The sequence below is a fragment of the Vipera ursinii genome, assembly GCF_947247035.1.
Source record: "Vipera ursinii genome assembly, chromosome: 3".
NCBI classification, from domain to species: Eukaryota; Metazoa; Chordata; class Lepidosauria; order Squamata; family Viperidae; genus Vipera; species Vipera ursinii.
Window position 1 is genome coordinate 4,646,595 of NC_139516.1, and position 17,260 is coordinate 4,663,854.

Here is a 17,260-nt window from a genome sequence, read left to right on the forward strand (position 1 = left end):
GCGGGGAGGGAACTGCCAATGATCTTTCCTGCCGTCCTCACCACAAGTAACAAGGTCGCTTAAGTGAATCTGGCTTCTCCATTGACTTTGCTCGTCAGAAGGTCGCAGAAGGTGATCACGTGACCCTGGGACACCGAAATCGTCACAAAGATGAGCCAGTTGCCAAGTGTCTGAATTTCGATCACGTGACCCTGGGGATGCTGCAACGGTCGTGTGGAAAGTGGTCATAAGTCACTTCTTTCAGTGCTGCTGTCATCTTTGAACCGTTACTAAACGAACGGTTGTTAAGTCAACAATTACCTGTAGTGACCTCCAGAGGATTTAAGGGTGGTAATGTGGTGGGAACGTAGTTCTGATTCCCAAGAGAGAAGGAAGGCATTCTAATCATCAGCCTTGGTGGAGCAGTGGGCTGATGCCTCCTTAAGTAACACCAGCTGCCTGCAATTAGTGCAGGTTCGAGTCCCACCAGGCTCAAGGTTGACTCAGCCTTCCATCCTTCCGAGGTAGGTAAAATGAAGACCCAGATTGTTGGGGGCAATTAAGCTGACTTTGTAATAATGCCGCTTGGGGTGTGTGTGAAAGCCCTAATAAGCAGGCATATACATAGAATGAAGGCTACTGCTAAGTTTGTAAGCCGCCCTGAGTCTTCGGAGAAGGGCGGGATATAAATGGAATTAAAATTAAAAAAATAAATAAAAATAATCCAGAGGAATAAGAGACAGCTAAGTGCAGATAGTTTGGTTGGGAGGAACTGGGTTGAGTGACCTTCTCCGTAGAATTTCTCAGATATATCTTTAACAATGCAAGTAGTTTGCTTTAGTTTGGCAAGATGCTGTCTACAGGTGAGGAACATTAAAGGAAACTGCTTAGATTACCGTGGTGGCGAAGCTATGGCATGCGTGCCACAGGCGGCACGCAGAGCCCTCTCTATGGGCACGTGCACCGTCGCCCCAGTCCTAGGCCTTCAGCTGGGTTTTATAAAACCTTTTCGCTTTAGGCCTCCGCCGCCGTGTGCAAAAAAAAAAAGGATCAATCAATCAATCAATTTCAACTTCTTGCGGGGGAAAAAAAAGATCTCGTAAAGTTGGAATTGATTGAACTTTTTAGTCCCATCCAGTCTGACATTACCACCGCACTCATGCCCACCCAATGGGCCATACTCACCCAATGGGCCATGCCCACCCGGCACCCGATGATACATAAGTGGGTTTTGGGCTGCAGTTCGGGCACACGGTCTCTAAAAGGTTCGCCATCACTGGCTTAGAAGTAACTCTATACTTATGTAGGAGCCTAGGGGAACCCCCCTTTTGCCCTAACCATGGTTTGGAGCCTTCAAATGGATAGTGGGTTTCCATACTTCCTCTCTTAATCAGTTCTGGAAATAACTAGTTAACTTTTGGGGGGGGGGTTATTAACAACTTTCAGAAAGGCACGTTTCACCACACCAGGTGAGTTTCCTTCAATCCTTGCCGAAAAAGGTTTTATGCAAGGAGTTTAAAAAATATTTTTGTTTTGGAATAAACTACAAAACTAAGAAACCTTCCAGTGGGAAGATGTTGGATTAGAGGAAAAACATGATAAGAGATTTTGAAAGTTGGACTGTAGTACTAGAGATGGTGATCAGTTATTGAAATTATATTTTCTGTATAAAATGCAAATTAACTTCTTTATATTTTCTTATTTACACTTTTAATTTTGCTTTTTATATTTTTTCTTAAGTTTGTATTAGTCTTTATCTTTGTATCTGTAAACTATTTATATATATGTATGCATGTATGTATGTGTATATATATATGTATGCATGTATGTATGTATAAAAAGGTAAAGGTTCCCCCGCACATGCGTGCTAGTCGTTTCCGACTCTAGAGGCCGGTGCTCATCTCCGTTTCAAAGCCGAAGAGCCAGCGCTTGTCCGAGGACGTCTCCGTGGTCATGTGGCCGGCATGACTAGACGCCAAAGGCGCACGGAACGCTGTTACCTTCCCACCGTAGTGGTCCCTATTTTTCTACTTGCATTTTTACGTGCTTTCGAACTGCTAGGTTGGCCGAAGCTGGGACGAGTAACAGGCGCTCACTCTGTTACGCGGCACTCGGGATTCGACCCGCCAAACTGCCGACCTTCTGATCAACAAGCTCAGCGTCCTAACCCACTGAGCCACCGCGTCCCTTTTATGTATGTATATGTACATGCAAAAAGGAATTGCTGAGATTGGATTATCCACAACTGACTAGAAAACATGCAAAATATGAGGGGACTAGGTCTTAGGGAGTTAATAATAATAATAGTTGGAAGGGACCTTGGAGGTCTTCTAGTCCAACCCTCTGCTCAGGCAGGAAACCCTATACCATTTCAGACTAATGGCTGTCCAGTCTTAAAAACTTCCAGTGTTGGAGCATTCACAGCTTCTGGAGGCAAGTTGTTCCACTGATTTCCACTGAGTGGACCCCCACTTCTGTTTCTCCCAAATGATTGATAGGAAGGAAATAGTTACGAATACCAAGCCTCAAGAATTGCTTTGTTCTGTGTCTTGATAAAGTCTCCCACTCAAGTGTTGACTCTTGGTAACATCATGGACACATCTATGTAATTTTCTTGCTTTCTAGGGATTTTTTTTAAAAAATGTTTTCCTACCTCTAGAATATGCTAATGGTGTCCCTTTCAAGGGATAACCAGGTCTGACCTTGTTTAGCCTTTTAGGTTTTCAGCCAATGATGGCTAGATGCTGACTGTCCTGCTTCTACAGGTCCCAAACAGTTCCTGTCCAAGCACGCTGAAGCACAGCAAAGCTAGCTTATCATACGTGAACTGACATAAGATACCATCTCAAGTGGATGGAGATATAAAACCACCAAGTCTAGACTAAAGCATTAGTGTATTAATTGCACAGATTCATTTCTTTATAAGCTTTACAAAATTTACTTGTGTTTACTAATCACTTATCTCAGGATGAAATGACATACTACAAAAAAAGAGGAATTATTACTTCAAGTGACACTCAGAAGACCGCACCTGGAATACTGCAGCCAGTTTTGGTCACCATATCACAAAAAAGAGGCTGAGAGTCTGGAAAAAATCCAGAGAAGAGCAACGAAGATGATCAAAGTCCTGGAGAACAAAATGTACAAACAACGGCTGCAGAACAAGGGTTTGGCCAGTCTAAGGAAAGAAGAAATAGGGGAGACATGATAGCAGCGTTCCAATATCTGAGGGGCTGCCACAAAGAAGAGGGGGGTCATGTTGTTCACCAAAGCACCAGACGGAAGGACGAGAAACAATGGTTAGAAGCTGATCAAAGAGAGAAGCAACCTGGAATTAAGGAGAAACTTCCTGACAGTGAGGACAATCAACCAGGGCAACAGCTTGCCACCAGAAATCATGGGCGCTCCATCCCTGGAGATTTTTAAGAAAAGACTAGACATTCACCTGTCTGAGACGGTACAGGTCCTCCTGCTTGAGCGGGGGGCTGGACTAGAAGACCTCCAAGGTCCCTTCCATCTTCTATTCTATTCTATTCTATTCATTCTTGCACAAAAGTCCTTTCCCAAACAAACTTACAAGTATATAAGGGGGAAAAAGAAAAGCCCACCAACAGTTTGGATGACATAGACAACACAATTTCTTCACTAGTCCATTTACTACCAGAGAAGTCACCCAGTGTACCATGATAATCCACTGTCCAAATGTCCTTTGTGTGAATGAATTCATTTTTTTTAAAAAAAAGCTGCCTAGAATTATCCAAGCAACCTCTTTAGTGACCCTTGGCCAGTACAATGCCTCATTCACAATGTGTTTTCCATTCTTTTTTTTCAGTTGGGAGCTTAACTCTTCGACTTAAGCGTTAAAAGTATTGATCTTGCCTTGAAGCGGATGAAGTTCAATTTGACCTGGAAGCCAGGCCTTTCATTCTGCAAATCACACTTACAGGCAACGGTTTTGCAGATGGGCTTGCGAGCGCATTGAGTTGGCAGTTTTTTTTAAATTATTATTGAAAAGTTTTTCAATACATTTTATCTTTAACAACCCCTCCCCCCCACCCCCTACCCAACCCTTCCCAACCCTCCCCCCTCCCCTTCCTCCCTCCCCGTCCCCGACTTCCCAGAGCTAAATACAAGATATAAAAGTAAAAACAATCATAAACAACCACATGCTAACAACAATAAGCTATTAAGTCTATCGCACTCTAGCTCATATATAAAAAAAATAAAAAAAATAAGAAACAAAAAAAAAAGAGTTGGCAGTTTTGAAGGGAGCTGTATTTCACAATGTAGGTGAGGATCTGAGGTACCAAATTATTTTTCAGAAATCAGCATTTGCTTTTCTCACAAATACCATCCGGCTACCTTGTATGTATCCCCTTGCTTTACGTATACAACAAGTTCTTCACTTTTTTTTTGCAAAAAGAATAAAGGGCAGCACAATTCAGGGTTTGCCTTTGTGTTCTTGTATGGGCTTGAATTATGTCGAACTTAGTACATAAGACTGTGTGTTTGTAATAGAACCAATGTGTAGAAATGATACATATGAAAAAAAATAGGTGGATGGACTGTTTCCTTCCTAACTTCTCTTAAAAGGCCAGCAGAATTTTGTAGGCCTACGTCAACCAACACAGAACGTATACGAGGCCTGGAGGAGAAAAATATATTTACAATAAACGTACCAATATATAATGTTCCAACGAAGATAAAATATGGTCAGTGTATTTTTACTCTGTTGAAGAATCAATGCCGATGTATTTCTAACTAATATACTGCTATTAAGGCAGAATTACACTACGATTGTAAAGTGCTGATATCATATAGCAGACATGTCAAACACAAGGCCCGGGGGCCCGGATCCCGCCCGCGAAGTGGTTTCACGCGGCCCGCGAAGCCATCCTGGAAACAGTGAGGGAACGGCCCCCACTGCCTTGGCCCTGGCCCAGAGACCCTCCTTCTGCCAGAGACCCTCAGATCTGTCCCACTCCTGCCCAGGCCCCCATAGGCACCCTTGATGCCAATGATGTAGAGCTGGCCACGCCCACCCAGTAGGCCATACGCACTCTAGCCACGCCCACCCAGTAGGCCACGCCCACCCAGGCCACACCCACCCGGCCCCCTGAGGGCAACCGCAATGCTGATGCGGCCCTCAATGAAATTGAGTTTGACACCCCTGTCATATAGCGTTGAAATGCATTATAGATAATTTAAAGCAACTGTAAAAAGGCAAAAATATTTTAAAAGTTTTGTCTAGAAATTAGGCACACCAAATCTTTAAAATATTAAAACTTTCAAACTGAATATTTATGCACCTTGGTCATAGAATTTAGAAACGGTAAAAGTACACAATCCCTTTCTGTACCTGATGTGAATCAGGATTTACTTTATATTAGAAACACTTATATCACAGTACCAGCCAAACTGAATAGAGGTAAGTCCTCAACCTACGACCAAATTGGAAGCAGAATTTTCTTTGTTAAGCAAGGCAGTTAACTGAGGCACACAAAAGGTTATGACTCTTTTTTGTCACAGTTGTTAAGCGAATGAGAGCAGTGAAAACATGCGGTTGTTAAGTGAATTTGGCTTCCCCCACTAACTTTGCTAGTCAGAAGCTGGTTGGGAAGGCCACAAATGGGGATCACATCACCCCGGAATGCTGAAGCCACTGTAAATACATGTTAGTCGCCAAGCGCCCAAATTTTGATCATTTGACAGTGGGGTGGCTGCAAGAGTTGCGAGTGCGAGGACCATTTGCAAGTCAACTTTCTTCACTGTAATGGGAGCCAATGAATGGTTGTTTAAATGGAGAACCAGCTGAAGCGTTAGGTATTCAAGATCTGAACAGCTGAATTCCATGCCACCCCTAGAGTTTTCTTGCTTAATATCATGTCCCTGATTTTGATCAATGTTCTGTAGAGGTTCTTCAGATGGCTGTGTGGAAATTAGATAGCAACTCTTCTTATGAGTAGTCAGGGTCTTCCGAGTACCAAAGCCCCTCCCACAAAAAAAAAAAGACGTTAGCTGGAGTGTACAGACATAAGATACCAATTTAAGTCTGTTTTGTCTTGAAATAATTTGAGGCAGGGAGAGCACTGCATCTTCTTCCAATTGAAGTGGATTGTTTTTTTCATGCCGATCCAAGTTTGACTTTAGTGTGAAGCTTGCAACACTGGAAGTGGGCAAGGTGACAAGGAGACATGTGCTCAGAGGAATCAGCCAGCTTTAGCCTTGAATAGTCAGTCGTATCAAGAGGGATAATAATAGAGAAAGTATGCTCTCGGAAATGTTCCTTTCGTGTTGTCAAACATTTTAAATTTTTCCTGCTGGACGTACAGCACAGTCTCCTGGGTCCTGAAAAACTCAAAAACAAATCTTCACGGTCCAAGTCCATGTCTTTAGATTGTGCAGTTATTCATATCTAAAAACAGGAATAAATACAACATTAAATTTTAATCTTTATACTTAGAATCACAAATGAGTAAACTTGGCTCTTTTCATTTACCTGTGGGAAAGCCATCTAAAAGGCCACAATCCTAGAAATCTATCCGAAGTGATCTGAAATGGGAAAGCACAATTAAATTCATGAACAGTCAGAAAGGACTTGTATTTGCTTTGATTCTTTCACATCCTGCAGCACCAAGGATACAAATAATGTCTATTTCAGAAATAATTTGGTACTGAATCTACAGTAGCTGTAGCTTCATAAATATTTAATAAATCCTCTCCACGATATTATTTTTATCCCAAAAAGCCAAGCAACCTTTTCCTGGGCATCCAAATTCCAAGAACAAGTCACTGAACAACCATATTTTTGATCAGTTGTATTCTTCTTAAAATTATCTTTGTTCCAAGTGAATAGTTCAGAAACCAGACCATTCGATATTATATTTAATTTAATTTAATTTAATAATTTAATTTGTATACCGCCCTTCTCCCGAAGGACTCAGGGCGGTGAACAGGGCAATACATAATAAAAAAACAGGATACAAAAATTAAAAAGTAATTAAACTACAATGCCCGTAATAAATTAATACATATTAAAAGTTAAAACCGATTATAATTTAACGCTTAGACAGACTGTAGATTCATACCAATGCGCTTTTTGAGGCTATGAGTAAAGCAACCTTAAAATTTCCCTATTTAAAAAGTAGCAGAGCAACAGTTGTCTTAATTACTTCATTATACATTTTGGCTAACTGGAAAATGTATTGATTTATACCCATTTACATCCTGTCATTTGTCAAAGGGGGTTCAAAATGCTACCTTAGTTCTCTGGCCGTGAGTGCTTTCACCTTTTAATTCCGTGAACTAGCTTAGTTTAGGGAGGTAAAGGGTGATATTTAAAACAAAGCCCATAGGTTCTTGGTCATGCAATGTAATTTTCTCTTCCCTACTATAATCTCACCATGTCCTCAAAAATCTGCTCTGGAGGAATAGAGTTGGCCACTTACAGACCATCTTCTGAGGGCGACTGATTGATTGACTGCAATAGAAGGAACAATCTTATACATCCCAGGTCTGCATGGACACAGACGTGCTCAGCTTCAAACAACCAACAGGACTCCGTGCAATTAAATGCTCAAGAGTTCCCAGGATGGTCCCTAGCTGAGAAGAGATTTGGAACACTTTCTCCAATGTATTGATTCTATTTATAGAAGACTCACACCGTGAGAAGGGAAAGTGAAACTTTCTCTGCCTTCTCGCTTGCTGCTTTCAGAGAGTGTCGGTGAATTTCTTGCCAAACTGCTTTATTCAACCTAATACATGAAAATATTACTATACGTCCTGTTCCTGGACAGAAAAAAAATTCCCCCAGATTTGAATAATTAATTTTGATATTTCCAAACAAAAGCTATACCTATTTTATTACTTTCTCGGGGAGGCTCTAACTAACAATAATCTCATTTAAAAGAATGAGAATGAATGAATGAATGAATTATTCATGCTGTGTATCTGACATGAAAGATTGTTCTCTATAGGAACAGCAGATTATTAAAGTCAGAACAGTGGAAACTGAGAACATTATGAAACCTTTAGCTAAAAAATAAATGTGAGTCTTTTAACCTACATTTTACAGAATTTTAAATTACATGTTTACAGTATCTGAAAGTAGTCTTATGTCTTTGTGTTTTGATAGTTTCGTAGATTTTGATCATCTGTTAGATAAACAATGGTTAGTGGTGTTTTATGATATCTCTGCTATAAGGCTGGCTTCCAAATGTGACTAATAAAAATCTAAAGAGTATTTCTAAGCAATAAACAACATGTGTTTTCATGCTTATAGTATCACAAGTCCTGAATCCATTGAATTCAATTAGGCTTATTTCCAGAAAAGTAAATACTGAACTGCCTAACTGGTCTACATATTTAATGCAGATCCACTACTGTTTCAAGCGGAAGGTCTAAATCACCATGTCTCTATGCATTACAAAGATACTCTTGTCAGCCTTTACAAGAAGATGCAAAACAGGGATATAGGATTGGCAATAGAAGATAATGTATTTTAATAATCCTGAAACGTGACCCCATCTAACAAAGAACAGTATGCTACATCAGGCCACAGGTTCAAAATTAATTCTAATCTCCCCCAAATATTTGACAACACCTGGGCCTACAATGCATAACCATAGTCAAATTGTTATCTTACCTGAGTTGAAAATATCACTCTCGTTAAAAGAGTTTCTGGAGATACGTTATCAGAAGCTGTAATGTTGAGAAGAGCCATCGGAAAATGAACTGCTGCAGCTTAATCTTCTGTCAGTAGAGGCAGGAAGGAGACAAAACAGTCCAGGACAGAGAGTCATTTTAAATAATCTCCCCACCCAAAAGTGAAGGGGGAACCAGGAGACAAGGCAACCAGAGCAAATTCCAGATATCCCTTTGATATTGGCACGTTATTCAGTCATCATTTCTCTTCAGCATTACGTTAAGCATTCAAAATATTTTTCCAAGCCTGTATCGGTTTTCCAAAAGGTTTCTCAAAACATTTTGAAATAAAAACGATTTTTCAAGTCACTCTCAATCAAATACTGACTTCCAGATGCTTCCAGAAACGGATTTTCCTATAAAATCAAACTGCTTCAATCGTTAATCTTACAAAGAGATTTGTATGTCATTGTCTTCAAGTATAACATAACTGTCCATTTCTATTCTTTGATCCTACCTTTTTTTTCTTGCCACAAAAATCAGTTAATTGTGAGGGGAAAAGTACAACAGATGCAGCATGCTTTTTGGAAGGTTGAGCTTGACACCTGATGTCTTACAAGATTGGTTTTTCGGCAACAATACAGAAGCCATCTGCATGCCTGTAGGAGAGGTTTTTTTTTTAAACATCTCAACCTAAACCTGTGGTGGCGAACCTATGGCACATGTGCCACAGGTGGCACACAGAGCCCTCTCTGTGAGCACGCGTGCCATCGCCCCAGTCCTAGGCCTTCAGCTGGGTTTCATAAAACCTTTTCGCTTTAGGCCTCCACCACCATGTGCAAAAAAAATATATATGGTTCAATCAATTTCAACTTCTCACAGGGAAAAAAAGATCTCGCAAAGTTGGAATTGATTGATTGAACTTTTTAGTCCCACCCAGTCTGCTGTTACCACTGCAGCCACGCCCACCCAACGGGCCACGCCCACCTGGCATCCGACGATACATAAGTGGGTTTTGGGTTGCAGTTTGGGCACTCGGTCTCTAAAACGTTCGCCAGCACTGACCTAAACTGAAACTCTGGGGATTTCCTGGTGGTCTCTCCTCCAGGTAACTGAACTGACCCTGCTTAGCTGTTCCAGTATCATCCAAAGTTGGATATGTGCTGATATCTGATGCAATAGAACTTCATAGGAAAATATATATGAATCTCAACAAATAAGAATGAAGATTTGTTTAAAATACCAGAGGAAAAATTTCCATTTCATCAAAAAAAAAAAAGAGAGAGAAGGACGAAATGTTACACGAATTTAAATTTTATGGTATCTATGTCCCCTAAGTTATATGGGCTGAGGTGTATAAAATATTCCTACTGCTGGAAAAAATAACATGCATCGAGATAAAGCGGAGTATAGCTCTTTTTTATGTAGATAAACCAAGCATAAGTACTCATTAGAATCACAGTATTCTTTCCAGTTTAATAGTAAACAACCTATTCTATAGAAAGCCATGCAAGCAAAAGGCATTCAAGATAAAATAGCATGAAAGGAAAATCATTTCTCAATCCCCTGTGTTAAGCTATAATCTAATCATATATCATGCTGAAATTTAATATGGTTTGCTAGCTTAAGTGTCGGTGTTGAAAGAAATGGACCATATAGCACCCTATTGTAAAATACTGTTAAAACAATATAGTACAGAGGTCCCCAACCTTTTGGGCACCAGGGACCGGTTCTGGGGAGAGAGGTTTTTCCGCGGACCCGAGGGCGCATGGTTTTGTGTGCTGCCTGCATCCCGCGGATGGGGCTTTGCTTATTTGTGCAGCCTGGTTGCTGGCATGCCGCGGCCCAGTACCGGTCCACAGACCCGGGGGTTAGGGACCCCTGTTATAGTATAGTTATTTTCGTATTAAGAAAAACCAGCACAGCATGATATGGCTGATGAAAATGTAAGACTTGATTGCAAGATACAAACAGAAAAATGAAGTGTACCAAATATGCAAAGTCGTAGTTCAAGTATTAGGGATGCCAAGAAGAAACCAGTTCTACACTTGGTAATTTCCAAAGCAAAAAATGAAGAGCAGTGGGCAAACTTTCATCTTACTATCCCGGATCTTATCAGTTTAAGTTATGTAATATAGAGAATAAATAGAGAATATAAAGGCATCTCAAATTTGTGGGGAACCACACCTAATGATTTCAATCTCTTCCACTAAAATGGTCACGCTGTTGAATGTGTACAGTTATATTAAAAATGTTCCAAGACAAGTAACATCACCGTAACTCTATGCTTATTCCTATAAAAAATGTACTTGGACATCAGAACATAACTCATATGTAGAGCAGTTTTTAAAAAGAAAGCCAATCGGAGGAACTGAAAGTAGATTATAAGGTTATATAAGTTACCGTAATTAGGCAGCCGAGCTTCTTGTAAAAAAAACACACCAGAGATACGATTAATAGGTTTTAAAGCTATAGTGTATATCTCCTTCGTCCCCCGCATTTCAGAAGTTTCAAATATCAAAAGAGACAGGCAAGCACAGAAATATTTAGTATTTAATTGTGGAAAATTTGCCTACTGTGTATTTTTACATTAAAATAATGGGCTAATGAAACAAATAATGCAAATGTAAAGCTGTGAATGGCTTGACTCTGGATAAGCAGACATAGAAATATTTGAAACACTGATCACAAATAATAAGACTCATTCATCACACTCCATATCAAAGCGTATCATATAATCAAAGGCAAGGGAAACCACTTATTACTGTTTCAGCATCCCCATGGTCATATGCTCAAAACTTTAAGGAAGGTCTTTTGTTAGAGGAGAAATATATTTCCAGGGTATTACTTTATTTTTCACCCAGGGAGAAAAACACTCATTTCCAAATAGGGTTTTTTCCCCCCACACACACTGACAGTTACAAAAGTATTATTACCTGTCCTTTCTGAAAAATAACTAATTCTTCTGGGATGGTTATTTATGTAAAGTTTAAAGAAAGAAAAAACTGCATTCCAGGAACCAATAGGTCTTTTCTGGCTCTAGCTGCCCTCGTATCTGAAGACCTGGAGTGCATTTAAACATCCTGTTCACTTTTTCAAGACCTCCCTAAGGATGATAAAACAATTAAGATATTCCACAACGACCCCACAGGAGCAGGAGTGCACAAGATTACAGATGTACCTTGTGTTTCCAAGAGTAAGAAAAACTAAATCTGACTAGTTGTCTTATTGGCAAGGGACCACACACACACACACACATGTGCGCACACACACACACACCCTCCCCACACACCCAGGATGAGGGAAAATGAAAGTCTTTTCTCATTCTCTGCATTTCTAAACAAAATTAACAAACCAAATTGAACCGCTTAGATAACCCCCCCCCAACACACACTCTTGCTGGCTAATTAAGTACCGTAGTCATTCATAAAATTATCTAGAAGTTGCATATGGTCCAAGAGCTGCAAGTTGGTGACCCCTGTTCTAGGTGTTCTTCAACAGTTGCCCAACGTAAAGTGCTTCACTGTGGTCTCAACATGATGCAGTCAACTCAGGCTTAACCGTTGCCAAGTATAGGCTTGTATGCTAAGTTTAGCTAGTAGACAAACTTCAGCTGTGCAAAGTTCTCCTTGCTGCCTATGACATGTGAAATTCAAGGCCGAACATAATCAGAGAGCTCTTCAAGCTATGAAATTGATTTTTTTCAGTGGGAGCACACACAATCCTTCCAGAAGAGCTGAATCCCAAATTCTAAGACAGAGTTTCTATTGATCAACACCATCATCTATTATCAATATAACCCAGTCCATTATTAATATTACAGTACACGAGAAGATATAGCAGAGCTTGAGGACATCAGAACATCGATGGTGCTTCAACACTAACCTCTAAATTAGCTGTCTTAAATGTCCCATTTAGGTATGAAGTAGAAACCCTACCCAAAACCTGAACTCAGATTCCATCATGTTAAACAAAAAAGACATTTTAAATTGATCAGAACAGAAACGGCTAAAGTCCCTGTGGGAAAATATTCTAAGGCTCAATTCTGTCCGTTGCTTCCAAAAGAGATCATTGTCAGTGGTATTAAAACTTACTGAGAATTGCAAAGGAAGTAATAGGAATAAACTCTGCCCTACTCCATCCCTTACTGAAGTTCCTAGCACAGATCATCTCTCAGACGAAAACACCATCTCCAATTCAATACACTGGGCAAAAGAACAACTGGCATGGGATCCAGGTTACAGGCTTCAAGCGTGACTGGATTCTGATGCTGCTCAGCTGAGCCTTTTCTCCGATAAAGGTAAAGGTAAAGGTTCCCCCGCACATGCGTGCTAGCTGTTTCCGACTCTAGGGGCCAGTGCTCATCTCCGTTTCAAAGCCGAAGAGCCAGCGCTTGTCTGAGGACGTCTCCGTGGTCATGTGGCCGGCATGACTAGACGCCAAAGGCGCACGGAATGCTGTTACCTTCCCACCGCAGTGGTCCCTATTTTTCTACTTGCATTTTTTAGCTGCTTTCGAACTGCTAGGTTGGCAGAAAAGCTGGGACGATTAACAGGCGCTCACTCTGTTACGCGGCACTCGGGATTCGACCCGCCAAACTGCCAACCTTCTGATCGACAAGCTCAGAATCCTAACCCACTGAGCCACCGCGTCCCTTTTTCTCTGATAGGCTGACTCAAAAAGCACGATTTTATGTCTCAAATAGTAATTAATTGCTGCGGTTATCAAAAATGGGCATTTCACTTTTTATTTCAGGAAAATAAAGCTTGGTCTGGCCATTTGTTAGTTTGCTGGAATATGTTGCTTACTATTTTGTTGTTGTGAGAATTGGTTTTGATCAAGGAATAAACATGGAAAAGAGTGGAAGGCCATGTTTTTTGCTGTGTAGTTAAAAGTAATTAAGTAAATAAAATGCTTCAATCATCACCAACCTAGGCAGATTACAATAAAATAAAACCCAAATCACTACATCAGCAGGTCGAAGAAAACAAATTATAACAAATAAACCACAAGGTTATTATTTATTAGCCCCCAGAAATCGTGGGGGCTCCATCACTGGAAATTTGCAAGAAGAGACTGGACAATCACCTGTCTGAGATGGTATAGGTTTTCCTGCTTGAGCAGGGGGCTGGACTAGAAGACCTCCAAGGTCCCTTCCAGCTCTATTCTATTCTATTCTATTCTATTCTATTCTATTCTATTCTATTCTAATTTCATTTTCTATATTACCTTTCATTCCATTCTGCTCTGCTCTACTCTATTTCTATTCTATTCTGTTTTACAATCTGTTTATTCTATTCTATTCTATTCTATTCTATTCTATTCTATTCTAGTCTAGTCTAGTCTAGTCTAGTCTATGTCTGTTCTGTTCTATTACATTATCATATGACACATTCATACCACAGCACAAGATTAATAAGTAAGAAAGAAGCCAAAACTTGGTTCCAATAACACTTAATCTTCAAAGCCTTCCAGAAGAATATTTTTTCACTACATTCTGGAATGTCTGAAAGGGACATCTAAGCTTCTGTCTGAAAGGGACACCGAAAGGGACATCTAAGCTTCTGAAGGAAAGTTGTTCAAGCGTATGGGAACCATGATGAAACAACTGCCTTTTCTGGCTCCAGCCAACTTCAGCTCATGAAAATGGGGGACAACAAGCAACTTATCCCAGAAGGGTCTCGCTGGACGGATCTGTTTTAAGTAGACAGTCCTAAAGATACCCATTTTCCAAGCTTTATTTACTGATAAAACGTGAATACCCGCTTCAAAGGGGAACAGCAATAATTTACCAGACTGATGCCAAGCTACAAACTTTGTCCATCATTGTAGCAAAATTCCACTACTGCTTAGAATTTGGATGAAACTTGGATGCAGAGCTTTTAAAAAATAAACCTGCAAATTTAATATCAAGGTTCATTTTGAAAGCTACAAGGTTCCAGCTATTTTAAAGAGAGGCCGTTCCCTCACTGTTTCCAGGGTGGCTTCGCGGGCCGCATGAAACCACTTCACAGGCCGGATCCGGCCCCCGGGCCTTGTGTTTGACATGTCTGGTCTAGTGGCTCCATAAGAAAAAAAAAATGTAATCAAACTCTGACATATATAATGTTAGGCATTTTACTGACCCCAGTAAGCACAAGAAACACATTATTAATCAAATAAAGCCAAGTTTGTCCGTCTGCCTGTATTAGCCTTAACGAAACGGAGAAGAGTTAAGCTAGCTGCAACATTAGAAATAATACTATCTGACCAACAAATGAAATAGTATAGATACTACGTATCACAGACTCATATCATTGAATGTTCTCAAACAATCCACTGGGAAAAATAATCTTAAATCTAAAAATACACCATCACAAGAGGAAGGCAAGTGTTATACGTAGAGGTATTTTTCATGGATTATGAAAGGTACAATCAAAACAAAAATGTATTGTCTTCAAACTTGGCCCTTTGATGACTTGTGGACTTCAACTCCCAGAATTCCTCAGCCACAAGTCATCAATGGGCCAAGTTTGAAGACCCCTGCCCTAGCCACTACTTGTGAAACCTGGGACCCAAAATGTTTCAGACACAGAACACATATTCTCAAGGTGGCTGAGAACAATTCAAGTGGTGTCCATACAGGGACCCAAATTTAGAGTGACCTGAATTCGGTTTAATAGCTCTTTTATGGATGCTAATGAACCTTTTAGTAGTATACACAGAAACAGCAACTTACAAGACAGTGAATGTGTGCCTTTGGGTAAATATTCAAAGAGCAGAGAACTCTCTTCTCCCAGCATGTCAGCTTTCAAGGACAATAAGCTATTCTTGCTCATAAGAGCTGCCCGCAAGTTAGCAACTGCTACAGCCTGAAGTGCATCCTCGTTCTCTGGAGTAAGTGGCTGAGAGAGATAACTCACTTCGCCTCCTAGGAGTGCTTCATCAACTTTTGCATAAAGATCCGCTCTCTCTATTCTGTTGTCAGAATTGTTGGGCTCTGCCCCTGTCAGATCCACACCTGCATGAAAAAGAAAGAAAGAAAGAAAGAAAGAAACGTAAGTTTACATTTAAGCATGGAGACTTAGAAGAAGCGAATTGGTGAAACTCGTCCTTCACATTTGTGCTCACAGTGTCAGCACCAGTATTCAGAGCTAAAAGGCTCAAAATATATGCTTTCCCCCCCCCCCAGGTTATATTTCACTTCTCAATGTTATGATCCCTTTGCTGATATTACATTCACAGAGTGTACACTTTGCAAGATACACTATATACGGCACTTTGTAGTATCTTTGCTGCTGTAGTACAGAAGACTAATTACCCCATTATGTAAAATTACTTCAGATTAGCTTTTTGTTCCTTTTGTTAACTCTGCTACAGTTTAATCAAAGAGTGTGCCACTGTTAAATAACATTTTACACTATTTCCTAACTTAAAAGGTATGTTAAAAAGCAGGTCTCTCATGAAATTTATTACTCCCATAGCAATATACCTTGATTTTTTTAACAATAATTTTCAAAGATCAAGCAGCAGAATGTGAACATTATGATAGATCTGACAGGAAGTTATTATAGGATGCAAATTGCCAAGTTTTTTAATTAATCAGCTCAGCAAAATAGATACTAAAAATTCTCCAAAAGTCATTTTAAAAGAAGGATATGACATTTTTAGTATTTAACAGCATCTACTATGTATGGCCCATTGAAATCAGAGGTTTTGTTAAGTTAAAAAAAATGCTTCCCTTCCTAATTTCACCTAGTATTTTTCACTAATTCCGTATTATCTGATAAATTTGGATAGAGGTCCCAAAACTCCAGCTTAAGAAATTGTTATGACAGAAAATGCTTATGATAAATGCTAAAGAATCGTAACTGTACCGTATTGTTCTGTCTGAATACCTGACTGCCAAGGACCCATCCAGATTGCCAAATCATAATGGTACTTTTTAAGTAGACAATTCTAGGCTCTTAGTTTGAGTGTGTTGCAACCTCTAAAACCATCTGTTCAGAATGCATCTAATCAATTCTCATAGTACAAGAGTCCCTTGTACAAGAGCTATTTATTCTTCGTAGAATGGCTTCAAACAAATCTAAAGCAAACAGAATTATTTTTGATCGAGAGTCTCATTTTATTGCCTGGATACCTAGTTCTTAATCCTAGTAGTATCTCAGCTCTATTTCTGGTGTGTTCTCATTGCCAGAAATTTTCTTCTTACTTCTATGTTGGATCTCTCTTTAACAAGCTTCCACCTATTACTTCTTGTCTTGCCTTCTGGAGCTTTGGAGAATAAGTCAAATCCCCTGTTCTCTGTGACAGCCCCTCACGTACTAGAACAGGGCTTTTCAACCAGTGGTACGGGTACCACCTGTGGTACATTGGCACCTGGCAGGTGGTACACGACCATCCTAGAAAAGTGGAAGTGGGGCAGGGGAATGAGCTGAACTGGTGGCAGCATCGCACAAGCTGGAGCGAGAGACGGCTGGAGCTGCAGGGCTCTCAGGGCTCAGCAGAAGCGCCAGGATCAGCGCCAGGCTCCAGCTGGAGCTCAGCGCTGATCCTGGCACATCTGCAAAGCCCAAAAGAAGCACCGATCAGCTGGAATGTTGCAGCATCTCCAGGGTCTTGTGATTTACATTCAGATGCTTGGCAACTGATTCAT

The 17,260-nt window shown here is 40.3% G+C and overlaps 1 protein-coding gene across 3 annotated transcripts in view; it reads right to left on the reverse strand.

Moving 5' to 3' along the window:
* ZBTB46 (zinc finger and BTB domain containing 46) overlaps positions 1-17,260 on the reverse strand; it is a 59,457-nt gene that overhangs the window by 15,802 nt on the left and 26,395 nt on the right. For all 3 annotated transcript variants that reach the window (XM_083360864.1, XM_083360865.1, XM_083360866.1), the window contains one exon: positions 15,341-15,622. In XM_083360864.1, the coding sequence (XP_083216990.1) occupies positions 15,341-15,622 (282 nt within the window). The remainder of the gene's footprint in view (positions 1-15,340; positions 15,623-17,260) is intronic.